The sequence below is a fragment of the Siphateles boraxobius genome, unplaced genomic scaffold, assembly GCF_051911475.1.
Source record: "Siphateles boraxobius isolate OS27281-9 unplaced genomic scaffold, OSU_SipBor_1 33, whole genome shotgun sequence".
Lineage (NCBI taxonomy): Eukaryota > Metazoa > Chordata > Actinopteri > Cypriniformes > Leuciscidae > Siphateles > Siphateles boraxobius.
In genome coordinates, this window is record NW_027508953.1 from 3,852,771 (window position 1) to 3,880,151 (window position 27,381).

The 27,381-nt window shown below is 35.5% G+C and overlaps 2 protein-coding genes across 12 annotated transcripts in view; both read left to right on the top strand.

Moving 5' to 3' along the window:
- cdk12 (cyclin dependent kinase 12) overlaps positions 1–5,239 on the top strand; it is a 44,678-nt gene extending 39,439 nt beyond the window's left edge. For both annotated transcript variants that reach the window (XM_077194976.1, XM_077194977.1), the window contains one exon: positions 4,320–5,239. In XM_077194976.1, the coding sequence (XP_077051091.1) occupies positions 4,320–4,549 (230 nt within the window). In that variant the 3' untranslated portion in view covers positions 4,550–5,239. The remainder of the gene's footprint in view (positions 1–4,319) is intronic.
- Positions 5,240–5,835: 596 nt separating this feature from the next.
- Positions 5,836–26,815, top strand: ppp1r1b (protein phosphatase 1, regulatory (inhibitor) subunit 1B). 10 transcript variants are annotated; one of them, XM_077195058.1, is made up of 9 exons: positions 5,836–5,993; positions 6,594–6,662; positions 7,240–7,289; positions 7,388–7,543; positions 8,219–8,714; positions 20,368–20,451; positions 22,465–22,540; positions 23,576–23,695; positions 25,124–26,815. In XM_077195058.1, exons 5-9 carry the CDS (start codon positions 8,601–8,603, stop codon positions 25,276–25,278), a joined length of 549 nt encoding a protein of 182 aa, XP_077051173.1. In that variant the 5' UTR covers positions 5,836–5,993; positions 6,594–6,662; positions 7,240–7,289; positions 7,388–7,543; positions 8,219–8,600; the 3' UTR covers positions 25,279–26,815. The 10 variants fall into 10 exon arrangements, with proteins under 10 accessions (XP_077051173.1, XP_077051175.1, XP_077051174.1 ...); XM_077195059.1 differs by having other exon boundaries at positions 5,857–6,164; XM_077195063.1 differs by having other exon boundaries at positions 5,874–5,993; positions 8,165–8,714.
- The last annotated feature ends 566 nt before the right edge of the window (positions 26,816–27,381 follow it).

The window sequence follows — 27,381 nt, forward strand, 5'->3', positions numbered from 1 at the left end:
TTATTTTTTTTCCTACTATGGAAGTCAATGGCTAGCAAAAATCTTTGTGTGCGTGTTCAGCGGGAGAAAGAAACTCGTACAGGTTTGGAACAACTTGAGGGTGAGTGATGACTTCATTTTATATTTTAGGGTGAGCAATCCCTTTAAGTCAAAAAGAAAACTAAATTCTATATAATTACACTCCTAAATAACAAAAGCAAAGTTTAAAATTAAAAACCTTTCCTTAAAACTGAGACGTTTGTTAGATCAGAATCTTATTTAACATTTGAAATATATGGATTATAACAAGGCTATTAACACAATAGTGGTTTCATAACCAAAATATTAATGAATTATGAAAATTCGTGAATAAGTCCTGTAGATAGTCCCATAAACAAATCCACAAGGATAAACAAAAGAAATATGCAATCTGACCATTCAAGTTTCGGACAGTGCTGCAAATTAAGTTCCCACCATTCCTGTTGTGAATGTACAATTAGTATCATCATCATCAGAGATATTTAAATATGATGCGAGATATTTTTAATTATTATTATTTGGCAGAACTATCCAACATTTGTAATGTATTTTTTTAAGAATAGTTTTAAAAACCACCTTCAGTGACTTGAACCAGTTCCTGTAGGTCGATGCGTTTATTCCCACATCTCCCGCAGGACTGCCTCAATGTCAAGCATGGACTCATTTTAGGATGACTTCCCTATTAGCTTAGAGACAGTCCAGCTGCTTCTAAAAATCATTTTAGCCATACAGTCGTGGGTGTTTGCTCATCATATTAGTGCATTTCTGAACTGTGATTCAGCTGGAGGGCATTGATAGAGATGCCGATCAGAACGTGACTTTACTCCTGGAATGATAAATCATGAATGCCTTACTGACTAATAAAAGCAAATTACATCCATTTAAACTTGACAGACATTACACTCCCTGTATTAAGTTTACAGTAAATAAATGAAAAACAACTGAAGCATTATCCGGTGAACAGTCACACAATGCTGTATTAATCTTTGAACAGCAATTATTACATATAACAACTATAACGCTGCATTAATATTACTAATTATATACTTCTTAAAATAACATTTGAAATGTATTAAATAAAAGGTTATATCTGTGCACTATAAATTTGGCCATAAAGATTTCAAATATTTTCAAAAATACTTTCAAATGTTGCACATATTTAACAGAATTACTTTATAAATGTAACCATAAAGATTTAAAATACTTTCAACTGTTGCACGTTTAACAGAATTACATAAAATAAAATGTGCTAAGAGGAAATAAAGCTGATATTTGCTTGTGAGTGAAGAATAATTCCTCCATGCAGATTCATAGTTTCATATGCGTTTAATACTCCTCCAGAATTAGAATTATAAGATTTTTTATTATTATTATTTATTTGTTTTTAAGTACGTGGCCAGAAGGGGCAGTGACACATTTTATTTTGCAAAGTTTGCTGCTCCATCATTTTTAGATTAATTTTTTCACGTTTCTATGGTATAATGGAAAACCGTGATAAGCAGTTTATATGTTTTAAATTGAAAAAAAAAAAGTAAATATTTACAGCGCTGGTATGTACATTCCCTCTGGTATGCTGGATATCAGCTTCTGGACTAAATCCTGACGGATGCTGATCCATTCTTGCCTTATTAGTGCTCGGAGTTTCACAGTTTGTGGACTTGTGCTTGTCCACTCGCCTTTTGAGGACTGACCACAGGTTCTTTATGGGATTAAGATCCGGGAAGTTGCCTGGCCACGGATCCAAAATTTCAATATAATGATCTCGGAGCCACTTCATTATCACTCTTGCGTTGTGACATGGTGCTCCATCATGCTGGAAATGCACGGATCACCACAAAATTTCTCCTGGGTCGTTGGAAGAAGTTGCTCTTGCAGGCGTTTTGATTCCATTCTCTATTCATGGCAGTGTTTTGGGCAGAAGTGTGAGAGAGTTCACTTCTTTAGTGGAAAAGCAAACCCACACATGAATGTTCTCTGGATGCTTCACTGTTGGCACGACACAGGACTCATGGTAGCGTTCACCTTTTCTCCTCCGGACAATCGATTTCCCAGATGTCCCAAACAGTCGTATGCGAGCTTCATCAGAGAAAATACCTTCGTACCAGTCTTCAGCTGTCCAATCCTGGTACTTGCTGCAGAATTTCAGTCTGTCCTTGATGTTTTCCTTGGAGAGAAGTGGCTTCCTTGCTTCCATTCTTGACACCAGGCCGTTTTCCAAAAGTCTTGGCCTCACTGCATGTGCACAAGTACTCACACCCTCCTTGCTGCCAATATTGAGCAGCACAGGAGACGGTCCTGGCGCTTGCTAGACATGTCCTGAAGCCTTCTGCAGTTGAACCTCTCCTTGAAGTTCTTGATCAAGTAAATCAAGTGTTCTTTAGATGCAATATTCTTACATGCGAGGCCATTTTGATGCAAAGTGTTGATCGCTGCACATCTTTCTTTGGAGGCAATAATTGCTAACACAAGAACACAATGATAGGAAACACTTCATGCCTACTTTAATAGCAATCATTCTGCTCTTATAATCCAATCAGTATGATAGAGTGAATTCACCTGACTAGTGCTTGATCACACTTCCCATGTGCTGATGACGTGAAAAAAAGTGAAATTTGAGTTTTTGTCATAAAGTTGTTGTTTTTTTGCAATCATTTAAATTCAGGGCTGTCAAAATTAACGTTGAGAAATTCGATCGTTTGTTTTAGTTTAATGCATTACATAGGGCAATTAAAGACCCAAAAATGAAAATTTTGTCATTAATTACTCCCCATGTCATTCCAAACCTACAAGACTTTCATTCATCTTCTGAAACACAAATGAAGATCTTTTTGATGTAATCTGAGAGATCCCTCCATAGACAGCTACACAACTAACACTTTGATGCTTCAAAAAGTTCATAAAGATTGTAAAAATAATCCATATGAATTGAGCAGTTTGTCTGAAGAGACTCGATCGCTTTATATGATGAACATTTTGAATTTAGACTTTTATTCACATATACAATATTTGGACTAAACCGCTCAATTCATACGTTTTATAAAATAAAACAATCAATAGTTTTACTATTAGCTTTCAATGGAGGGACAGAAATCGCTCAGATTTCATCAAAAAGATCTATATTTTTTTAAATTATTACAAAATGAAAAATATATTAAAAAAGTTAACGTTGGGTGCGAGTAATTACAGAAATATGTGCGTTTGGTTAATTGTTTTAAATGATTGATGGCACATTTTGTAATGCATCTGATCACTCTGCACAACAAAACCGTGTGAATCAACACCACAACAACTGAAGCAGCAAACTTTTAAAATTAATAGTTTTATAATAATAATCTTTAGTTGTTTATCACTTAATGAAATTGTATGATTTGGCTTACTCAATATTTCAAGTTAAGTGTAATTCAAGGTAGGGTAGGCAATTTTAGGAGCCGCTAGCAATAGTAAGCTAGCTTTGAGAGCATAAGATCCCACCCTCCCTTCAGAGCGTCTCCAAAGCCAGGCCTCCTTCAAAACACATGAACACACACAGCGGGGAGCAAAACAAAACCGACACGAGAGATGGCATTAAACTACCTCATGTCTCAAATAACATTACAATACTTAAAGAGCACTAACCTGTACCACCTGACTGCTTCAGATTCATTTCGTAGTTGATAGTGCTGCCATTGAAATGCGTAAATTCGAGTCGCGAACCGCTCCAAGTTTAACGTCACGTGTTTCCATCTGTTACAAATTGCAGTAGTTATGGCGTGAACGCAGCATAAGCTGGTTGTTTTGGTTCAGGAAGAACTGTAAAAGGTGGCTGCTGTTTCTGTCGCGGCGCTCAGTGACTGACGTCTGTCTAACTCTGCATAGCATGAAATGCGCTGATGATGTGATGTCTGCGCGAGCAGGGGTGCGGTAGTATGGAAATACATGCGTTGACAGGCAGGTAGGACATCGTATCATTGATTTCGGTAATTGGAATAATGCAAATAATTGGACGAACATTTTATGGTCCTACACCTTCTACAGATGAGATATATGCATATAAATAAATTTAGATTACTTAACTTAGTGATTATTATCAGGATGTGAAGAGACTTTCCACCAGCATAGCAAAAAATGTTTCTGGAACAAATCACCTACCCTGCCTTTAACACTTGTGTCATTCAAAGTCTAAAGTTCTATTAGATTTAAAAATAAGTTTGTAAGTACTTACCTCAAATTTGAGTCATGCAAACTCTGTGTCAGTGCTTGAAATGCTGTGAATTCATTGATTGACCATAATAGTGTCTTGTCTATCTTTTTGTCCTGCACAGATGCTCCAAAACACGCTCACGGTGTTACTTCAGACGTAGCGGCGACCCTTCTCCAGCTCATCTCCCAGCAGGCCTCGGACAGCAGACGTGCTCCTGCAGACCGGCGTCCCTCCTCTCCTCTGAGCGCCACCCCCCCGCCAGCCTCCTCGCCCGCCGCTGCTACGGAAACTCAGTTCACCCAGGACCAAGACCTGCGGTACACCCTGGGAGGAGCCGCTGGCCCTTCCTGAAACGTTGCTGTGAACTTTATCTTTTGGTTGTTGTCTTTTTTTTTTTAACTCAATGTGCTTTACCCGTTAAACTTTCGTTTACTACTCATTAATGTGTTTCTTTCTTCCGTTAAAGGAAAAGTGAATGTTAAAGGAACTGTTCTTGAATGCGAATGGATGATGTTCATCCCCCAAGCGATGTACAGCATTATTTGAGGGCCGTCTTTTCGCACGTCTCTGACTGCAACAGTCTGTGAGTTTTAGCCATGTGTGATTTCCTTTAGGGCTGCGTAATGTGTCTAAATCAATCTACTTTCCCTGAAAGACGTCTTTTCCTTTAGTGCTGATATGAAGCAAGGGATTCTATCCGGTTTGTGCTATACTTCATCCTTTCTGATTCAGTACAAAGGCAGAAGGAGAACTAGAAGTAATTTGCTGTACTTGAGTGAGGCCTTAGTTTTCAACTCTTCATATAAGCTTGTGCAAAAGACGTGTTTTTATTTAGATTTTTGGTGGGGGAAAAGCGTGTGTCCTTATCCAAATATTGTTGTCAGGACTACATGGTTGAGTAAAGTTCGTTTAATTCAAAGGCATCTTCAGAAAGACACTGAACTGAATTAAATTTTGGCAACAGAATTGCCATTTTGATTTGAAACCGCCAAATGTACATGTTGTAAAATTATAATAAATGAAAAATGTGGCTGAGTAAAATGTGCCTGCTACATTTTATGTAACTGTGTTATAAATATATGCATGCCAGTGTTGTCGTTCACTTGTACTTTTACATTATGTACATTTCTGAAGTACAAGCTCACCCAAAACATGCTGCCATAATACTTGCCATAAGACATGGTTTGAAGCACAGCGAAAGGAAAATTTAAGGTAAGTTTTAAGATTAGCTTTTTTCTTGCTTTTTTTTGTTTTTGTAGTTTCTATGTAAATCCAACAACTATAAAGGAAAATAAGAATACTTTAACAAATCAAAGTTAGAAGTAAATCTAAACTGTTTACTGTTGAGTATTCTATAAGTAACAATCATTTTTTACTTTGACCTAATGCACTAAAAGAGTAAAAAAACATTTAGGTAATTTCAAAGTTAAATCTAAGGAGTTTGTTTTAATCAAAAAGGTTATTTTCCTGTTCTTTCAGGCTGTTTCCAATGGATGCCAAATGGAGATTTAGGACATTGGCATTAAGTGCATGGCTCAAATGGTCGCAGGGATTTAGGAAGGTTGAGACGTGCACTTGTCAGATTTCATCTGTGAGCTAATGCTCCATAAATATGTGAGTGAGAAATTGTGAGAGTTAAACCATCTGCAGGATGTGGCATTACAAAAACAAGCTCAGTCTGAGAGATCAACAGCTGCTGACATGCTCATTACAATTCATACTGACTTTTTGCACTTTTAGGCTGGATTCCCACTGAACTTCAGGATTTGGGGGAAAAATTAAGTAGGAGAGCAAGGTATATATGTAGCATATGTAGTTTTTGGTTTTAATTATTTAGTCAGAAAATATTGAGGGCAAAGCTTTGAAATTAGTTTGAAATGAATTCAAATGAATTGAGCCAGATCAAAAAAAATTAAAAGACACGGAGAACATTATGGATTGTGATCGTATTAAACGGCTTCAAAAGGTAAATAGAAATGCCTTACTAAATCTGGTATATATAAATTGTATATTCAAAAAAATAATTTATTCAGAGTTTGTTATAAATGCGTTTTATTGTAGCAGAAATCTCAAACCGAATCATGTTTAAGTGTTTGTCTAATGTATCTGAAATGTTGTAGCAGTTTCACTTTTAACCTTTGGTCTCAGATATTTTGATATTTGATATTTTAACCTTTGATATTAGACGTAGGTATACATTTGCGACTGCAGTTTGAATAAAGCCATTTTTAGTCACTATTTTTGGTGCTCTTAAATGAAGAGTCATGCTGAGATAAACCAGATGAGCTTCAGATTGATTTGATCAGTGTCTGAGCACTAAATAAGGTTAGGTTTATGTTTCATTATGTTTTCCATCCGTAGTTGGACTCTAAAGTAAACTGTTTTTATCCACTAGGTGACGCTGGTGAGTTTCTGAGCGGTGAACCTGCTTGTCATTCAGTGTGAGAAGATCTTCTGCAGGACGGTTTGTATAACTTTTGGACATATGACTTGCAAAGGGATTGTTTTGAAATTATTATTTTGAAAATAAATACTTCAGGGACAGGCTATAGAAACTGCTAAGACTAGTCTCACAAGTTAGTCATCTATTTGTTTTCTTCTTTAAGAAGTCAGTTACATAAAATGTAGATTTGTCAAATTTAACTTTTTATTAAGACTGGCTAACTGCTAGTTGGTTGTACTAGTTGTTAAAACACAGTCTTAAAGGCGCAGTAAGCGATTACACTGTTGATATTTGACATCAACCCAAACACACACACCCCTCCCTTCACACAATGCAAGAGTGGATGTCTCTATATCATATCAAAATAATGCTTCGTGAAAAATAAAGCGAAGATGTTGAATGAACTAAAAGGGGGGAAAAAGAGAGCATACAGTACACAAGATTAAATACAAGCAAGAGTTTGTCGTTAGTCGTTGGAAACTCCAGACAACTAACATTAGCTAACATTACAGTAACAGCATATCTTGGTTCTGTGAAACAATGTAACTCACGTATGGAGCAGAAACAATGCAACCTCTGAATCTGTATCCGTTTTCAGGTCTTCCCGCTCAGGTCTCTCCAGCGCTGGAAAGCTTTTCTAATGTTAACGTTAGTCCTAAAGCTCTTGCCTGATTATTACCCTTCCAGTGATATTCCTCTGACCTTTTCTCTTTTGTAATGTCTCTCAGCTATCTCTCTTTCTACAGTCTTTCTTTAAATCTCCCCCATCATGAGTGGACACGCCCCCAGCTGCTGATTGGCTACAAGTGTGTTGTGCTACTCGGTCATATCCACTTTCAACAGCGTTTCTCAGAAATTGCTTTCTGCAACTTTTATGTCTGTGTTTGTGCAGCTGGCCCAAGGTGTGCATCTACATCACAAATCATTCATGTGTTGCTTCTGATGCTTGATGCCCTGTGTTATTTTAGTGCTATTTATAGACTATTATAGTATTTATTTATATTTTGAATTACAGTTCATTTTCATTTTAAAGTTTTAGCCTTTGGAATTTTTTTATTAGCTTTTGTTTTTATTTTAGTTTGTTTTAGTAATGTTACAAGTTAAGCTTATTAATTTCACTTTTTTAAGCTTAAACATACTTTTTAATTATTTTAGTTAACAATAACACTGAATGTCCCCTGAGTTTTGACTTAAAACTGCTAGCAGTGTGCCATTGTATGTTTTACATTTTTACAGCAATATTTGAGAACCATTATTTATACTCACAACAGGCCAAATATTATTTATATTGTGTTTTAGATATATTTTATATATACCGTGGCCCCAAAAAGTATTTAGACACATGAGCTACATTTAAAAAAAACATCTGATTGGCATCATATTAGATACAATTATCAAACCAATCATCTTCTTGAAAAATTATGTGTAAAAATGAAGTATGCATTGAAATTGGTAGCTGATGTGAATTATTGCCCTCTCTCTATATTTCTCTTTCTCTCTATTAATCTCCTATTCACAAATAGAGGCCAAAAGAGGCTCAGCCAGCTGGATGAGATTATATTTTTTTCCCTGATTAGAAATCAACGTCAGCACACTCCCCTAAAACACGCAAGTGTACCATCCTCTCTCTGAGCTCCACCTCTCTCTCTCCCTCCCCACGGCTGATATAAGGACGCCCACTCCGACTCAAACACTCTGAGAGGGAGAAAACCAGAGGTCACTGATAAGAGAAGGCAAAAAACAGGCCACCGGCATATCTGAGAGCTCAGCAGAGAGGCAAATCAGAGAAGAGTACTATCAGTCAAGGAGAGAGGAGACAACACCACAAGCATTGAAGAAAGATATCTGGAGGACGCCACGTTTGTGCGTGTGTGTGTGTGTGTGTGCATATGTATGTTGAGACAGGCATAGGTAGATTCCAGGGATATTTGTGAGACGGACAGAGGACGAAAGCAGATCATGGATCCCTCGAGTCCCTCAGAGGGCCCCGTGGAACCCAAAGAAAGAAGGAAAATCCAGTTTGCCGTCCAAGCAACAGAACCGACCCAGCTGGACCCTCGGCAGGTTGAGATGGTACGACTTTCACATACACACACAGATGCTGACTGGTAGCAAAGACCTTTCTGACCTACTTTATCCTGATGAAGCTGTTTAAAGTGACTTTAAAGTGTTAGTTTGTGTGATGTAGACTTTTGAAAATGATTATTATTATTATTATTATCTTGAACCTGTCAACAACATGTCTGGGTCATTTTTCAAGCCAAAATTTTACTTTTAAAAAAATGAAGCTTATTTTTTGTATATTTAGTTTTTTTTAATGCATTGTGACATTAGTTTTCTTGCTTGTTTATTTAAGTGTAAATAGTAGTTATTACTATTTATACTTATAAATAGTGGCAGATACTATTTGCTCCGCAATGTTGTTGTACATTAAATGGTATGCAATAATATTTGTATTTATTGAAATCATTAACCCTAACCCTACCTGATAAATACTATATTATTAAACACTTGTTAGAAACTTATTTCCACTTTCCAAATATATTCTTCATTTTCATTGAAAATAAATCCCTTTCCGATCTGATATATGATGGGGAAAAAGTAATAGAGAGAGTTCGGCAAAAGGCGGATTCGAACTCGGGACGATTTGCATAAAAACTTTCTGCCAAGCATCTTATCTCTACACTATTTCTGCTGTTCACAATCCAGCGTTTTCTGTCATTTTGTCTGGCCCAACCAGTGGAGTTAGTGTAAATAGCCTCTGCCAACAAGGCTGATTACAAGGCAATTACATTTTAGAAGAGTTTTAGAAGAATAATTTAATTTGAAATATATTTAGTTATTATGCCATTTAAATGAAAAAAAAAATTAATGTAAAAATTGTACACATTATATAATGATAAAATACTCTTTTTTTTTAACTTATTTAAAAAATGTGTTTAAGTAATAAGAATCTTGTGAGAATAATGGAAAAATTACAAAAAATTAACACAAATACAAAAGATCTGTAACTTACTTTATTTATTTTTTAAACTAAATGCGTTAAAATAAGTAAACATTTAGTACTTTTAAAGTAAAATGATAATTAGAAAAAAAATCTTGTTACAGGAATGAGAAACTGCTTATATGGAAATGTGCTTATTAAAATAATGTTCAGATGCAAAACAATCTTAATGGTCCAAAAAAATAGGCTTCATTTTCTTTATGTAAAATTTTAATTTTGCAGTCAAATGTGACCTGGAGACATGTTTGCCCTACACACCCACTGAGCACGCTCATAAAATGAAGTTTTAAGGCTATAAATCTGTCCTGGAAATGGTAAACGGTGTGTGACCTGGACTGGGGTGAGTTGATGTTCTGGATACCAGGACGTGGTTTTATTGCCTCTGCATGCACTGGGTAAAAATCACTGTGGCCGTGTGCATGTTTCTAAGTCCGCTATTGATTTTAGCCTTCAGTTGTGTTGCACATACTTTTTTGAGATAAAGAGGTGAACCGACGGCTGTGAATTTGTCTTTTTCTGGATCTCTGAGAGTGCAGATGCACGACTGTGTGTGTGTGTTGTCCTGGAACAGTTCCCCGTCCTGTTAGTGTTGTAATTTTAGTCTTAAAGTGGGTCGAGGAGCTGTTCTGTACTGCGCTGCAGCAGAGATAGGCCAGCGATTCTTCCTCAGGAGACACGAGTTAAAAAAAGTGAGAGCGAGGAAGAGAAAGACTGACGCTCCTGTGCTTCATAGCATTTATGAACATGTTTAGATGGCAAAGGTATCGATTGTACAAAAATGAAGATTCCTTCATCATTCGCTCACCCTCACTGCAATTATTCCAAACAAATTTGACTTTCTGTGAAACACAAGAAAGTAAAAAAAAATGTTCTTGCCACTTCAATCTTCAATCCACTCTGACTGCTAAAAACGATTGCTGTGCTATATTATAAGTATTCTTCAGCAAAACTGATAAGTTGTCATTAAAATCATATGAATGTGCTTTTGAATTGTTCTTTTGAGTCTGTTGATCATCTTCACAAAATTGGCCTGAATGATTTGTTTACAAACTGGGCTGTTCATACGAGTCTTTTTTTAATAGACAACAACTCCATTTATTGTGCACTTTGATCTTTGATACTTTGCAGACCTTTTACATTCACATACAGCTGTTACACACTGCATGAAAGGCAATATTGGGAAAAGCATAATAGGGGCACTTTAACTGGACAAGCATGTGTTGTGCCTGTTGGTGTCAGATTGAATGGATGGGTTGTATTTGGTTCTAGTCCTGGCAGGATATTTTGTCTTCTCCTTTTTTAATCATAATTTGCAGCGAATGGAAACAGCCCAGCAGCGTCTGCTGAACAGCTTTTTGTTCTGGCTCTCTTCTAACTGAATCCTCTGGCAATGTTTCAAAATGATGCATGCAAATAAGTAGTTTATCAGATGTTCTCTATATTTTCTGTTTTGATCAAAAGTGATTCCATGTCAAACAATAGTGACAGTAAAGACAAAAGAATCATTTTCAAATAAATGCTGGTCTTTTGAAGAATCTTGAAAAAATACATCATGGTTTCCTTAGAAATATGAAGCAGCACAACTGATTTCAACATGAATAATAATACATGTTTATTGAGCAGCATATTAGAATGATTTCTGAAGGATCATGTGACACAGAAGACTGGAGTAATGATTCTGAAAAATCAGCTTTGCATCACAGGAATAAATTGAATTTTAAAATATATTCAAATACAAAACGGTCATTTTAAATTGTATTTTGATCAAAAACATGCTGCCTTGGTGAGACTTTTTTCAAAACACACATACATATAAAGACACACGCAGTCTATAAACTTAATTAAAGAAAAATTCTCTGAAAATAAGTTTTCTTATGTTACACATTTTTGCTTCCAAAGTAATTTTATCTTTTTAAAATGTTTTAAATAACTGGGTCACTTGAACCATGTAATGTAAATGCGGCCTATGTAGACACCACAAAGGACTTGGGCAGGGTTACGTGCCACTTCTTAACTTTGTATATTAACAGAAATCAGGGTTGCAACTTCACCGTCCTAGTTTTTATAATTGTTCTTTAGAAGTCCTTATTACAAAAGTAGCTTAAGGTTCGAAGGCAGAGATCATTGAAGACATCAAGATGTGAGCTAGTGACCCGCTTCAGTACTTTATAAACACCCGCAGTTACGTTTAACTTTATCTTTACCAAGATACACATTAGATGAAGTAGGCCTGATGCTGATCCAAACTATGGCCTCTATACACGGCAGCACAGTTTAACTTTAGACGTCCCAAAGGGGATAAAACACCCAGGGATCTTCATCAGCCTAGATCTGAAGTTCATTATGAGGCTGAAATGAACCTCTGTTACTCAAAATGAAAAACATTTGGATAAAAGGAAAAATTGATACCTAGTTTAGAGTAACATTAGTGTAAAAATGGCTATTGCATCCTAGTTTACTACTAATTCAATGATGCCATGAGGACCAGTACTGTTTCTTGTTTTCTTTGTTTTTTGGCGTTTTGGAGACGGCGCTAATTGTCACATGGGGAATTGTCATACAGTATAACAACTTACCATATATACTGTGACAAAATGCCCTGCCATTGGGGTAAACTTGTTTAATGAAGTGTACTTTTCCTGATCAATAATGGTAAAAATGTTCAATTGTAGTCAAGATTTTGGGTTTTGTCTCTATTTAGAAACTAAGTAATTGAAATAAAAAGTGACAACTAGACCCAGTCTCCACTCTGTTTACACCCGGTATTAAGATGCGTTTTAGTCGATCGGATCACAAGTGGACGGGACTAAATACAGGTCTAAAAGCTTGTCCACTTTCAACCACTTCCAGAGGTAGTTGAAAACCCATTCGCAAGCCTTTTTTGTCGATTAGATCAAAAGATCTGAAAAAAGCCCATACATTTACAGACATGTCGACCCTCCCCTCAAAAAAATCAGGACAGAAGTGGTTGAAAGTGGACAAAAGGGACGGATTAAACATCAGGTGTAAACAGGTTTGTGTCTCTCTCTTCTACTTGTAATCCGATCAACCAAAACGCATCTTTGCCAATGTACTTCATTATGGCAACTAGATAAGATAACAGGAAAAAACAGTTGGAGTTACAGACAAAACATGAAGAGTGAAGCCAGAAAGTGATATATATAAGAGAGCAATTTAGTGTAGACACATACTGCTCTTGTCAACAACTAATTCAGATAGAAAAATAAATATAAATGTAAATTATCCCTGTGGTGAAAATCAAGTTTTTAATGTTGTTTATTTGAAGTTTGTAGTATGGTTCAAAACAAACCATGTGCAAATTCATAAGACAACACCATTGCTGAGTATTTTCTCCTTGAAAGTCCAGTGAACCAAAGACTCAAATGCAAAATCGACTGTGTTTCTTACGTCACAAACTACCTTGTAACCAATCACGTCACCGTGGGCTTTAGCATATCATCATTACTATGCTGTAACAAAAAAGTCTCTTCTGCTCACCAAGGCTGCATTAATTTGATCAAAAATGCAGTAAAAACTGTAATATTGTGAAATATGATTATAATTTAAAATAACTGTTTTCTATTTCAATGCATTTTAAAATGTAATTTATTGCTGAATTTTCAACATCAACTCCAGTCTTCAGTGTCAAATGATACTTCAGAAATCATTCTAATATGATGATTTGCTGCAGAAACATTTCCTATTGTTATCAATTTTGAGGCAGTTGTGCTGCTTAACTTTTTTTTTGGAATACCATGATGCCATATAATAATAATAATATATTTAAGCCAAGGATTCTGGAAAGAATGACCACAAGATTATCGTTTCTGTTGTGATTAATCTCTCCAAAGGTAAATGTCACTATCTCATTGTGCAATAAAGACAGGCTGCTCTCTAATCCTGTGCTTCGAAATAAAGAGATGTAGTGTACAGTAGACACTTGCATCATGGGATACATCTGTGATGGATTTAGTGTATGATGCACTATTGTCATTTCCCTCAGTAGAGGGACTATAGATTGCGTCCAGACATTCATCTGATTGAGAATTGTTTTGTTCACAGGAGAAGAGTATTTATAATGACCTACTTATATGTGAACATTAGGGACATTTTGGGACTTATTGATCACTGACTCGTTACCTATGACCTGACATCACCAGAGCCACTAGACAAGCTTATAGATTTGAAAGACACCGAGGTATTGATCGAGGAACATTCTGGATTCAGTACAACTCAAGCTTAGTTGACAGAATCTGTGGCACGTTGAGTTCCACAAACAGACATTTCATTTTTAGACAGTTGTTGGATGCATTTGAATTTTTGTGATTTATAGATTTATTTTGTTAGTTTTGAGTTTGTTGGCTTGACCTCTGTAAGAACAAACCCTTGACCTCAGGTCGCTTCAGGGGGATTGTCACTATAATAAGTGGAATCTGTAAATTGAGTAAACATCTCAGAGAAAACAGCTTGTTCCCGCAAAATACATGAGACTTGTAGATTGTTTGTAGATAAAACATTTTTTTCAGTTTTATTTTATAATAGACTAGATAAAACATTTTTTTCAGTTTTATTTTATAATAGACTGGATGTAGATTTTATTTTATTTTATAATAGGGTGAATTTTATATTAGATTGTATAATAGATCATAATATATTATTATTGGAATTTATAATACAATGGATGAAGGATTTAATGCAGTTTTGACTGAATGTATGTTTTATATTGTTTTATTTTATAATAGATTATATCAAAGTTGAATGAATGCATATTTTATATAATTTTATTTTATAATAGATCAGATGTAGATTTGAGAATGTAGATTTTTAGATTTTATAATAAATTATAATATATCATTATCTTAATTTATAATAGAGCAAAGATTTTAATGTAGTTTTGACAATTTATATTTTATTTTCTTAATTTATAGTAGAATTTATGCAGATTTTATTTTGTTTTATAATAGACAATGTAGATTTTATTTTTAGATTGTATAATCAATTATAATATATTTTATAAATGAAATAATTTATCTTAATTTATAATAGAACATAGATTTTAAAGTAGTTTTGACCATTTGTTTTATTTTCTTAATTTGTAGTAGAATTGATGTCGATTTTGTTTTATAATAGACAATGTAGATTTTGTTTTATTTTATATTAGACTGAATGTAGATTTTGTTTTATTTTAGATTATATAATAGATTATAATATATTATTCTCTTAATTTTTTAGTAGAATAGATGTAAATTGTATTTTATTAATCATTTGTTTAAATAATAGATTGGATGTAGGTTTTATTTTATAATAGAAATAGTTCAGACATATTATTTATTCAATTTATAATTTACCTCCAGTAACCTTCAGTTACTTCCGGATTTAAACGTAATTTTAAATCTCAGATTTCCAGCATGGTCTCAGACCCTAAATACAGTTTGAAACTAAAAGTGAAAGGGCACATTATATATTACATAAGAAGACATGGCGAGCGCTTGTATTATAAAGAGGTGATGACAGCGTCAGAGATTGAGATCATGTAATTTGAGCAGCACGAAGCAGTCATTGAACTCTCACAATGGTCAAGCTATGCTTCGGAGCCACTGACTGGAAATCTGCTGAATGGCCTTCTGGGACACGGGTGTAAAACGCTGCGTAAAAAGTTGCAAGACTCTTGATTTTACAGTTAATCCGCTATCTACTCACAGAGGCTCATTGACGTCGCAAGGTGACCTTTGGTGTGGTGTGTGTTTGTGGGTAAACAGAAATGGACAAAGACTGTGATTTTTATACTGTCAGTTCAGACACACCATCAGATTCACTGCTGATTTCAGGCTGAAGTGCATGTCCAGGTTCATTTAGCAGACCCCTGCAAAAACATACTATGGTGCTATCGTCGTTCTTTGCTATAGTTTATATAATTCATGCCATCAATTATTAGCATGTTTTGTTTGTGATTTGTGAAGAACTAAAGGGGAACTTTATGCGAGCAATTTAATAAAACCTAGCTGACTGGTGTTATACTTGAATTTCTAACCTCGATATGATATCTTGAAAAATATTGATACTTGAACATAATTTTTATACCATGGAGAAAACTGCCATATATTTCAAAATACAAATCATTTGTTGTTGTCTCATAATGTTTTTGACAATTTGGGTAATTTTGTTGTAATAGCTTACACACAGCACAGGGAGGAATAATTAAACTACATTAACAAAAAAAAAAGACAAGTAAACAGTCAGTAATAAAATAAGAACAAAAAACTAATTGCAAATGATAGCACAAATAAATACAATAGAATAGAGACGTGGTTTAATAGAAATAAACAAGTTTTACAGGTGGGTCTAACAGTTGTATTCAGGTAAGAAATACTACAGAAATTAAATAAAGTAATGAAGTAAAAATATGTAAATTTGTCTTTTGTTTGATTAACATGACAGACAGCAGCAGGTTTATTAGGCTGCTGTCACTTTAAGAGCTAACACACTAATCCAATATAATATTACACAACATGCAATTTATTTTTCAACCATTTACCTTCCAAAACTGACTGTATTTACCTTAATAATCGGAAAGACGGGCATCTTGACAACATTTTGTATGTATTTGACCGTTTAAGTGCAATAAGCCACAAGTTTTATAAGAGCGCCACTTATTTAGATCAGTGGTTTGCACGCTTTTGGTGTGAGCGTGAAACTTGCGGGAATGATTCAAATTTAAAATTTCTACTATTCAACTAGAGCAAATGAAATGAGAGATGAGTGAGAGGAAGCGGCTGTGTGCCAATTTGCTGTTGGAGAGAAGAGAGAGTGAGAATGTGCAGTTTGGTATTGGAGTATCGATACTGCAGAAAAGAAAAAAGGAAAACCATTTCAGATATTTCGGTATCGATACATATCGAAATCAATCAATGTTTTTGGCAACTACTTTATAATAGCTGTCAATTATTTGTTTAAATAAATTTGTGGCTTCATTTTCTGTAATCATAATGTCCATCATGAGCAGCTAGGTTGTTGCTTGCTTTTGGTTTCTTAAAATCAGCCTATAAACCATGAGTGTTTCTTGTCTGCAATGCTCAAAATGTTGGAACTGTTTATGTAAAACATGAAACACAAATATTTAACAGAACCTGAGGGAAAGAGGGACTCGTAATATCATAAAAGCAAGTACATCTGGGAAACAGGACTTTCCGCTTGCATAGAAAATGCTGCTTCCTGTCATTATCACAACTGTTTTGATAAAAAAGGTACTTGCGTTCTTACAAAGATCTGTCCGATATTGTGCTCTTGGGTATTTTTGGTCTTTTCCTTAGTATAATGATGTCTTGTGACTTTTTTTAAAATAAATGACTGTAATCAACCGCAAAACAACTCTTAAGTTTACAGACAAAACATCAACTGTCAGCCATCAAACTGCCAGACAAAACATCAGGAGTTCAAAGAATGAAATGAACTAGATGTTTGTTGTGAATGGTTGGCTCTGTGTTACTATGCAGTCACTAACTTCTGTGTGGTTTTTACTGTTGCTATGAGTTTGCTAAGGCATTGCTTACTGACCTTATTCCGCTAGTAGTTGTATTTTTCAAAGGACTCATGACAAAAGCTGATGCACATTAGGTTGTTACAAAAAAAAATCATGAATATCTAGTTTACGTGCTTGCCTCAAATAAAACTGCCAAATACAGTGATTATTTCCTCCTCCAAAGAGCTTGTTTTATCAACCCAGGACCTTATAAATATGACCTTGTCTCCAGGCAAACTGATACTCTAGGAGATTTATGTAAAGTCACCCGGCCTGATTAGAATTTAGTCTGTAATATGCAATAGAGAGTCAATGAACAGACCGACTGTGGACTGTCATCTGAGGCAGAGACTACAGGAACTATTGAATAGTGCAGCAGGGACACACGCATGCCAGTTTTGTGATGAGAGCATAATACCGACACAGCCAATTAGGTCAAATGCAAATGCACATCCACCAATGAAAAAGACTGGAGATGGAAAAGTTTGCAAATTGCACAACTTATTTTTCAGTGTGAAATGGGAAACTATCTTTTATGTTGGTTGACAATAGTGTTGGGGAAAGTTACTTTTAAAAGTAATGCGTATACAAGAACTCTCTAACTTTCTTGTTACTTTTTCTAATCTGGGCTAGGCTTGCTTGTTTTGTTTTTTGATATCAACAAAGTTTTATTTTTGGCAAATGTAAGGGACCTAATCTAAAATGAATAAACCTCAACTTTTCAGCTTTGCTGCTATTCTGCATTGCAGTAGAATAGGACGCAGGATCGGAAAGTCCAAGACTTGCTTCAGCAATAAAAAAAAATGATGATGTGATGTTTATCTAGAGTAATTTTTTGCTTAGAATGGTTGAATCGGATCAATGTAGATCATTGGTTAATAAAGTGATATTAAACACATAACGTATATTTGTGTAATTTTACACATTTATTGCAGGTTTGCGTAATATTCTGAGTCAGCATTTCTCTGTTTTTATTCATTTTGATGAATACCGCAAGTGAGATGAATAAATGGATGCTCACATTTAGTCTAAAACTACAATAACCATCATCTTTATACACAGCGCACACAATACCTCTGCACTTACAACTCCAACATGGGGACAGGAGAGCTGTCAGTCAATAAATGGAAGAACAAAGTAGCTTGTGTTTCAAACACTTATTTGAAAAAGTAACTTAGATATTTCCTTGTAAATTTAAAAGTAATGCATTTCTTTACTAGTGACTTGAAAAAAGTAATCTGATTACGTAACTCACATTACTTGTATTTGCTTTGAAATGCATTACCCCAACACTGGTTGGCAAATAAATGTGTATATATATGGGATATGTAATGAGAAAACATGGTTAAAAAAAAGTGCTATGATGTAAAATATTCATGTAACTTTACCTAGACTGCATACAGTTCTGAGAAAACTTTAATAAGACATTATCTGGATTTCTGCATGATCGGCGCCAATATTGTGCTTTTCATCAAAGCTGGTTGTAGCAAACAACAAAAAAGATGTTTGATAGTATTTCTGTTTCACCCCGACAGTGCCACACTTCACTGAACAAATGTTAATTTTTGCGAAGGCCGTCAAGCTTCACGTTGCAGAGGAAGATTTGCCACAGAACACTTTGTATTCTCCAGAACGCTGTGAACTCCGCTCGAGTACATCCAGGTGGTATTTTGGAAAGTTCAAATGGATGGCTTTCTTGTCCTTTATTTGGAGAGCTTGTTGGTAACATTCAAAACTTAACTCTTATTCAGAGTTTTTCATTGGACCCTCCTGATGATGAAAATGACATCTCAGGGCTGAAGTATACCTTGAGCATCAGAGTTTAGCTCCAACCTTGATCAAACTCACACTGTAACTTCCTAGTAATCCTGAAGGCCTTGATTAGCTTGTTCAGGTGTGATTGATTAATATTGAAGCTCAACTTTAGCTGGGTCTCATTTCGAAGTCTTCGTCCTCCGTAGCTCGCATTTGTCCGCCGCATCATCATTACTTTACTGAAATGAGGCAGCCTCAATGCGGTATACGGGCGACAAATGTGACCTCCGAAATGAGAGCGAGCTTCTGAAGGAAAGTGCACCTTGAGGGCCAGAGTTGAGAATCCCTGGGTTAAAGGAAGTCCTTGTGTAATCCTTTAAAGCTTCTGTTCTCCTTGGAAGATTCCTCTGAAATGTAATCAGGTGTTCTTTTTTTATATATTTTTTTTACATTTACTTTTGATCAGTGCATTTCACATGGGTTTTGTTTGGGGTCAAACACACTGAATTGATTTATCTTATTTTTGCCAGATTGACTTTGACTGTTTGTTTGTGAAATTGTATTTATCTATAGTTAAACTGAAAATGAAAGATACTTTATTGTCCATAAATGTCATTTTTATTGGACTTCATTGTGATGCTCACATAAACTACTCTCCTGTTCTTTTTTGGTGAACTATTGCTTATAATTTAATTTAGGAATTGGTTGGTTTTTAGTCAAGATTTTGCCATGATGTGGGTTGTTTACCTGGCAGAGTTCCTAGAAGACTAATAGATCAGTCGAGGAAGAGTTCTTTTCTTGAGATCATTATTCAGTCAGTTCTCTGTGTATTGTTGAGCTTTGTTGTATTGTAGCCTCACTTTTTCCATTTGTGTCCTGCAGTATTTGGCAGATTTGTATGAATGTTCTTCGTTCATGGAGTGTTGAGTAGAGGAAATGGAAAGGGTTTGAGTGGAGGGAGGCAGCAGATGCAGTTCTCCCATTCTCATTTTTTTGGCCAAGATGTCACACGTGCAATGACACATATTCAAAATGTCCTCATTAAAACCGACATCTAGAACAGTGTTTCCCAAATGGGGATATTGCTGGGGATTTGTAATAGGTTGTGATGGAAATTAATTACAAACAAATACAAATAAAATAGAATAAATAGTAATGTAACATGTATTATCTTAAAAATAAATGAATGCGAAAAGGTTCATTTAATAGTAACAAGATAAAATATAAAAAATAATATAAAAATGAAAAGTAATAAAAAAATATACATCACAAGTTAATATGAATCGATGTTGAGAAATGAATTATAGTGTAGCGTGGAGGCTGACCCTGTTATAATTTTACTGTTAATCACTGTGGATAAAACTGACTACTCACTAATACTTATTCAAAATGTGATTTCGATTTATTTTCTATTTTTCATTAACAATTCTCTGCTCCTTGTCTTTCAGATTCGCCGAAGAAGACCCACACCTGCCACGTTGTTCAAAGTAGCAGACCAAACATCTCCTGAGGATGACATCACCAGCCATCAGGTACCACAGTGTCACCTCAGTCCTGGAGGTTAAACTGCATTCATACATTAAATGAAAAATGCTGAATCTAGCCTTGTTGTATGCATAGTTTTCGTATTTTCGCCAATAACTTCCCTTACAAAAAAACAATACTGTGGATAAGGGATGATATTGTAGTAATACGGCGGTATCTCCATTTTACATGATAAATAATACCATTGTAAAATATAGAGTCCCTAAAAGCACATAGTGATCGGCATGCTTTATTCTTGCTGTTGTTTATGCATTTACAATATTTTCAATAAAAATGTAAATGTTTATCTTCAGTTTAATAATAAGTAACCATAATTTAATTTAAATGATTAATTATTATAGCAAATATTAATTATAGAACTATTATATACATACAGTATAATCATTTAATGATATAACATAATAACAATTATATTAAAGAAATTATGATTTTGCATATTGTTTGACCTACAGTTGTAATCTAAATTATTCAACCCCCATTGCAAATCAGGTTTATTGGCAAAATGTACAGACTTTCAGCTGTTTACAATGAACAAATCAAACAAAAGTAATTGAAATCGCTCAAAAAATGCAACTTTTAATGACTTCTGCAGTCTCAAAATTATTCAACTTATTAAACAAATTATCCTTTCATGGCAAGCATCTTTAGTACTTAGTTGAACACCCTTTTGCTGTTATGACCTGCTGCAAACGAGATGTATAACCAGACACCAGCTTCTGGCAGCGTTTCTGAGGAATCTTTAGCCCATTCCTCATGAGCAATGGCCTCCAGTTCAGTAATATTCTTGGGTTTAAGAATTGGGTTCAAGTCAGGTGACTGTGGATGGCATATGTAGAATCTTCCAGGACTTCTTGCCAAGCCTTGGTGGAATTTGAGGTATGCTTGGGATCTTTGTCCTGTTGGAAATTCCAATGACGCCCAAGATTCAGCTTCCTCACTGACGGCATGAAGTTTTCTCCTAAGATTTCCTGATACTTCAATGAATCCATCTTGCCTTCCACACGCTGCAGGTTTCCAGTGCCAGAGAATGCAAAGCAGCCCCAGAGCATCACCGAGCCCCACCATGCTTAACTGTAGGCAGTGTTCTTTTATGCTTTTATGTTCATGTTCATATACTTCATTCTTCCTCATGACATACCGCTGATCCATAGGGCTGAAAAGTTCCAGTTTTGTTTCATTGCTCCACAGAACAAAATCCCAAAACTTCTGTGGCTTATTTATATGATTTTGAGCACATTTCTTGTGCTTTTGGGTCAGTTGTGGGGAGTTCTAGCATGTGTACGCGCCTTACTGTGCGAGCTGAAACCTGTTGTGAAACTGATGCATGTTGCCATCAAGTCTTGCTGCAGTCACTCAAGGGTTTTTCTGAACGTCCCTTCTCAGAAATCTGGTTGCAGCCGTTGACAGATTCCTTTTTCTGTCCCGTCCAGGTAGTGTAACCAGTGTTTCTTTAACTTTCAACTTGCAAACTATGCTTCCAACGGTGTCTCTAGGAACATTTAGTGCCTTCACTATCTTTTTGTATCCTGTTCCTTGTTTGTGAAGGGCGATGATATCTTCTCTTTTTGGACAATTCTTTTGACTTGGCCATATTTCTAACATGCAGTCAAACGTGACACTCAAGAAACTTAGCCAGTTTAAATATTTCAAGTTCTAGCTAAAGCACACCTGGTGCAACTAATGAAGCCCTTGATTAGTTACATCAGGTGTGTTTGAGACAACACCTGTTTTGCAGATTTGTGCTGTTGTGAGGGATTCTATTCAGGGGGTTGAATAATTTTGAGACTGCGAAGTCATTAAAAGTTGCATTTTCAGTTCAATTTGGGGAAACCACTGTTGTTGTTTCGAGATATTACTTTTGTTTGATTTGTTCATTGCAAACAGCTGGAAGTCTGTATACTTTTCCAAATAACCTTATTTGCAATAGGGGTTGAATAATTTAGATTACAACTACTGTATGTGTTGATACGGTAATTTATTGACATCGAAACTATCTTCAGTGGGTTGTAGGAGAAAATGGAGTCCTCAAGCCAAAACGAATCAACCCAAATATCTACCAGCCACCATCATTAAAAGGTAAAAGCCCGTAGTTTTGCTTGTGATCTGTGCCTACTGTATTGTGTATATTCCGTTGATTTGATAGATATATTGTTCCAAAGACTTTCCTGCACTGTTCCGGATCTGGGTTTAAAAACTCCCCCAAGCTGCAAGTCTGTTTTTCACATTTTACCGTGTGTGTGTGTGTGCGTGTGTAAGATTAGAGATGGTGACAGCTGTGATGGGTGTGAGTCTGTGCTGCTCTGGATCATCCTGGATTACAGCAGATAGCATACAGCTGCAAACACACACACACACACACACTCACACACTCACACACACACACAGAGTTTTAGAGGACAGACGTCCATCAGAAACATTTTCCATCAGATAAGTGCACTACAAAGATTGTGACCCACTGAGGACAATCTCGATTACTAGATTATGTCAACATAACGGTGCTGCTGTTTTTGTCTTTGGCTTAGTTTAGAACTATTTTCATTAACGGAGCAAAAATAAAAATAACTGCGTATTTTGTCTAAATTGTCAGTTAGTGATATGAACTTATTGTTTATAGCGATTTGAAATTCAAGGTAATCAAGTTTGACAGCACTCCTTGTCTAATATTGCTTAATTTTCTCATTTGATCCAATATTTTTCACTTGAAATTCTATGAAAACTTAAAATGTAACAAATGTAAACATTCTGCAAAAAAAAAAAATCTCATGATGAAATGAGTTTGTTCTATTAACAATGTATTGAAAAAAGGGAAGTAAAGATAGCAATGCATTAGTCATATTAACTCTGAATGTGCATTTCGTCTGTTTTGTGAAACGTCTATCTGCAGAAAGACAGGCAGGTGGGATTATCCCTGTCCATACATGTTCTGTCATCGCAGCATAAATGAAACCCTTTCCAGTCGGCATGGTGCAGAAGTCTTGTTAAAGTAATACAGACCCAGCCCTTTTTGCCTGTGTGTGTTTATGTATGTGCCTGCATTTCCCCATTGTGATTTGGTGGTCCCTGATTTGTGTGTTTCCCCCTGTATGTGTGTTTGTGGTCGTGTGTTTATAGCCGTGCAGCAGATGGCTGAAGCTCAAATGCAGAAATTAGGTGTGTATCCTCATGTAGAGGAGGAAGGGGAGGAGCCTATTCAGAGAGAGAGGGAGGAGCTATCCTCATCCTGCACACCTGGTAATCTTAATATCACATCACAGAGGAACCTTCTACATGTGCATGTGATCTGTACTAAAGTCATTATCATCAGGAAATATAGGCCATCCTCACGCAACGGTGACATTTATATGATATGATATATACGCACACACACAATCATGGTCAGAATTATTGGCACCCTTGGTAAATATGAACAAAGAAGCCTGTAATTATAAATTTGCATTGTTTATCCTTTTGATCTTTAATTTGAAAAAATCGAACCTTTCGTTGAAGTAAAAAAATAATTCCATAAGACGTAATCTTCCATAAGATTTTCCGGAAGAAAAACAGGCCCACAACATTAAAGATCCAGCGCTATATTTTACAGTGGGCATGGGGTACTTTTGTATCCCCGTTTGCAGCAAACACATCCGGTGTTTGCTGCCAAAAAGCTCTTTTTTTTAGTTTTATCTAACCATAGAAGCAGGTCCTGTTTTAAGTTCCAGTCGTGTCTGACAACTGAATATGCTGCAGATTGTTTTTGGATGAGAGCAGAAGATTGCCCTTGAAACCCTCCCAAACAACACGTGGTGATGTAGAGGTTGTTTGAATTTATATTTATTAGGCTGAGTCCAAGACCCAAGTAATCTCTGCAATTCTCCATCTGTGATCCTTGTAGAGTCTCTGGCCACTCGAACTTTCCTCCTCGCTGTGCATTAAGACAATATAGACGCATGTCCTCTTACAGGCAGATTCGTAACGTCTTTACCCTGATGGTGGAAATTGGAATTTTCAATGCTTTAGCTATTTTGTAAAGCTCAACAATATTTTGCTGCACATATTTTGTATGTAACTATATTCCATTAGAATATATTCTATAACTGTATACATATAAATATATTCTTTGGTTTTACTCATTGTGATGGATGATTAAGGGAATTTGGCCTTTGATTTTCTTCATATTTAAAACATTTATTTCACAATGTGATGTCCTCCCAATTTCAATTGTTTTACTTCCAATGAAAGTTTAGACTTTTGCGATGTTTTTGAAAGAACGATCAAAGGGATAAACAATGCAGATTTATATTCACAGAAATTTTTTTTTATCATATTTACCAAGGATGGGAATAATTCTGACCATGTATGTATGCCTGCATGTATATGTGTGTGTGTGTGTGTGTATATATATATAGAGAGAGAGAGACAGACAGAGACACACTTTGGATTAATGGGTTTTTAAGATTTTGGAGTTAGTACAGTCTGTCTCTGTTTCCTTATGTTGTACTACTCTAGTATCAGTTCTAAAATATTTTAGGAAAAAAATCCAGATTAGAAAGTCAACAAACATGGTGACAGTTGCATGTCTCTCTTCTAGCATTCAAAGATGAGATCATCTGTCGACTATATATATGTGTGTGTGTTTTTTTTTTTTACTTTAATTATTTTAAATAAATACTCCTTTTTAAGATTCACAGGAGCAAAGGGGCATGGCAGAACACCAGTCTGGCATAAGAAAGGCAGGAGCCACAGCACCTACTGAGGAAGAAGAGGAAGAGGAGGAGGAGGAGGACGTAGAAGCAGCAGACAATATGGCCGTGGAGGAGAGCAGAAATGTGGACTGATAGCGCAAAAGTTTGAGGAACTTTAGAGATTTTTTCATAATGCAGAATTTTATTTTGAAATCAGAATTGTTTATTGATTGTCAATGATTCCATCATTTGATAGCAGCTGTCTGTTTGTATTTTGAGAGAAAACAAGACATACTCTAAAATACAGACATTTTGGAGTGGTCAAACAACCTGAAAAGGTTCATTCACCCTGACATTGCAATGAAATAGAGATATGCAGTTGTGCTCAAAAGTTCACATACCCCTTGCAGAATCTGCAAAATGTTATTTTAACAAAATAAGAAGCATCATACAAAATGCAAGCTAATCAAGGGTATATAAACTTTTGAATGGGGTAATTATAATACATTCAGCTATTTTTTGTCTTGTGAACTATATGTAAACATCTTTTATGTACAATATCTTATTCAGGACAGTAGTAAATAAAAAATAACATGCATATTGCAGATTCTGGAAGGGGTGTGTAAACTTTTGAGCATGACTGTATAAGGTAAAATCAATCAGCAGTCACATATTATATCATCCCTGCATATGCATTTCATACATTCAAACAAACAGGTAAAGTACAAATGTTTAGATCTTTAAGCAGCGTGGTATAAATGTAAAATGTCGAGATATGTGTCGGTGTTTATTTCATGTTATGTTTTATGGTCCGTTCATTATGTGTGTGTTTGAGTTGCAGTATGTCTTGCGATCGGTGCATTTCTGTGGACATACAATGCCATCTAGTGTACAGACAATTGTTATACTGAATCCCGTAACATAATTTGTCAAGAGCTATAATCCTGGAGCACATGGAAAGGCTCTCTAAGTATTTAGCAGCATTTTTGTTTAGCATTATTTGTTAAACTACTACCATCATTCTGGCGGTCGGGCTGCATATGCAGTAACAAAACAGCCGAGTCCGTTAGTTGGCTTTATCTCAGTAACTTCAGTGCTGTGGGGGAAATGAATCATGGCTGACTGAATAATGCATTCCTACAGTGTTGTCTTTGTGACTCATTTGTTGTTTGTCAATGACATTGTGATCAAAGCTGCTATAAACATCATATTTGCGTACTGAATAGAATTTGCATCTCTTGATATGACTATTTGGTTAACAAAAATTCCAAATTCAGTGCCTCGGCTTTGCTCATGTGCATCAGAAATATGCAAATCATTTCATTTTATTCGTTTACTGTAGTTAACGACTTGCATTTATATTAGCTGGGTATAACTTAGTTTTTCTTAAGTTTCTTCCTTAGCAAAGTCTTTTAAGGGAAAACTGTTGAACTATTTTTAAAAATGAATAATGATTTAAAATGATGAACCAAAAGCCACTTATTGCTTTTTTATGAAATTACACTGCTTTATATTGAATATAATCTAATCATATTTGTATGCATATATAATCCATGCAGGTACATGTTGTCGATTTTGATTAACGTAGTGAATCTGAGAAAATGTACCAAATAAGTAAATGCATCCATATAAGAACTATGGAAATGTTTTAGGTTCAAGTCTCTGTATCAATAAATATATTTGCACTGAATTAGTGTTATGGAATCTTTTTTCATATTTTGAGATTTTAACTGGCTAACTGTATATTTCTTGACATTTGACCTCTGTCAAAGTGCTGTTACTTTACATTTGGAAATAAAGATTTTTATTACTCTACATAACCAATGGAAATGATTTAAAAAAAATATTCAGCAAACAGGCATATTTTCAGTTTGATGTCGCCAAGACGAGCAAACATGGGCAGTTTTGGCAAAAACATTGAGTTTCTGTTGTAAACAGATGGTGGCACAGTGGTTCTCTATCCCATATCTTGAATGCCTCTGACGCTTTCAAAATCGGGGCTGAAACTGCTCTGGCTTAGATTCCCATAAGAGGTGGTCAATATTTTAGATGAACATTTCTGTGATTTCTCAGCTTCTGCCTTCACTATCACAGCATTAGAAGGATCCAGGATTAGAAAACTTCCCTGTGTTTGCCATTGTGGGGATGCACGGGACATATGACCTTGAGACCTACTTCACACGATAGCAATAGGGATCTGTGTTTTATGGTGAGTTATGAGAGCATGATGTGTCAGACAGAGGAAATGAAACCCAG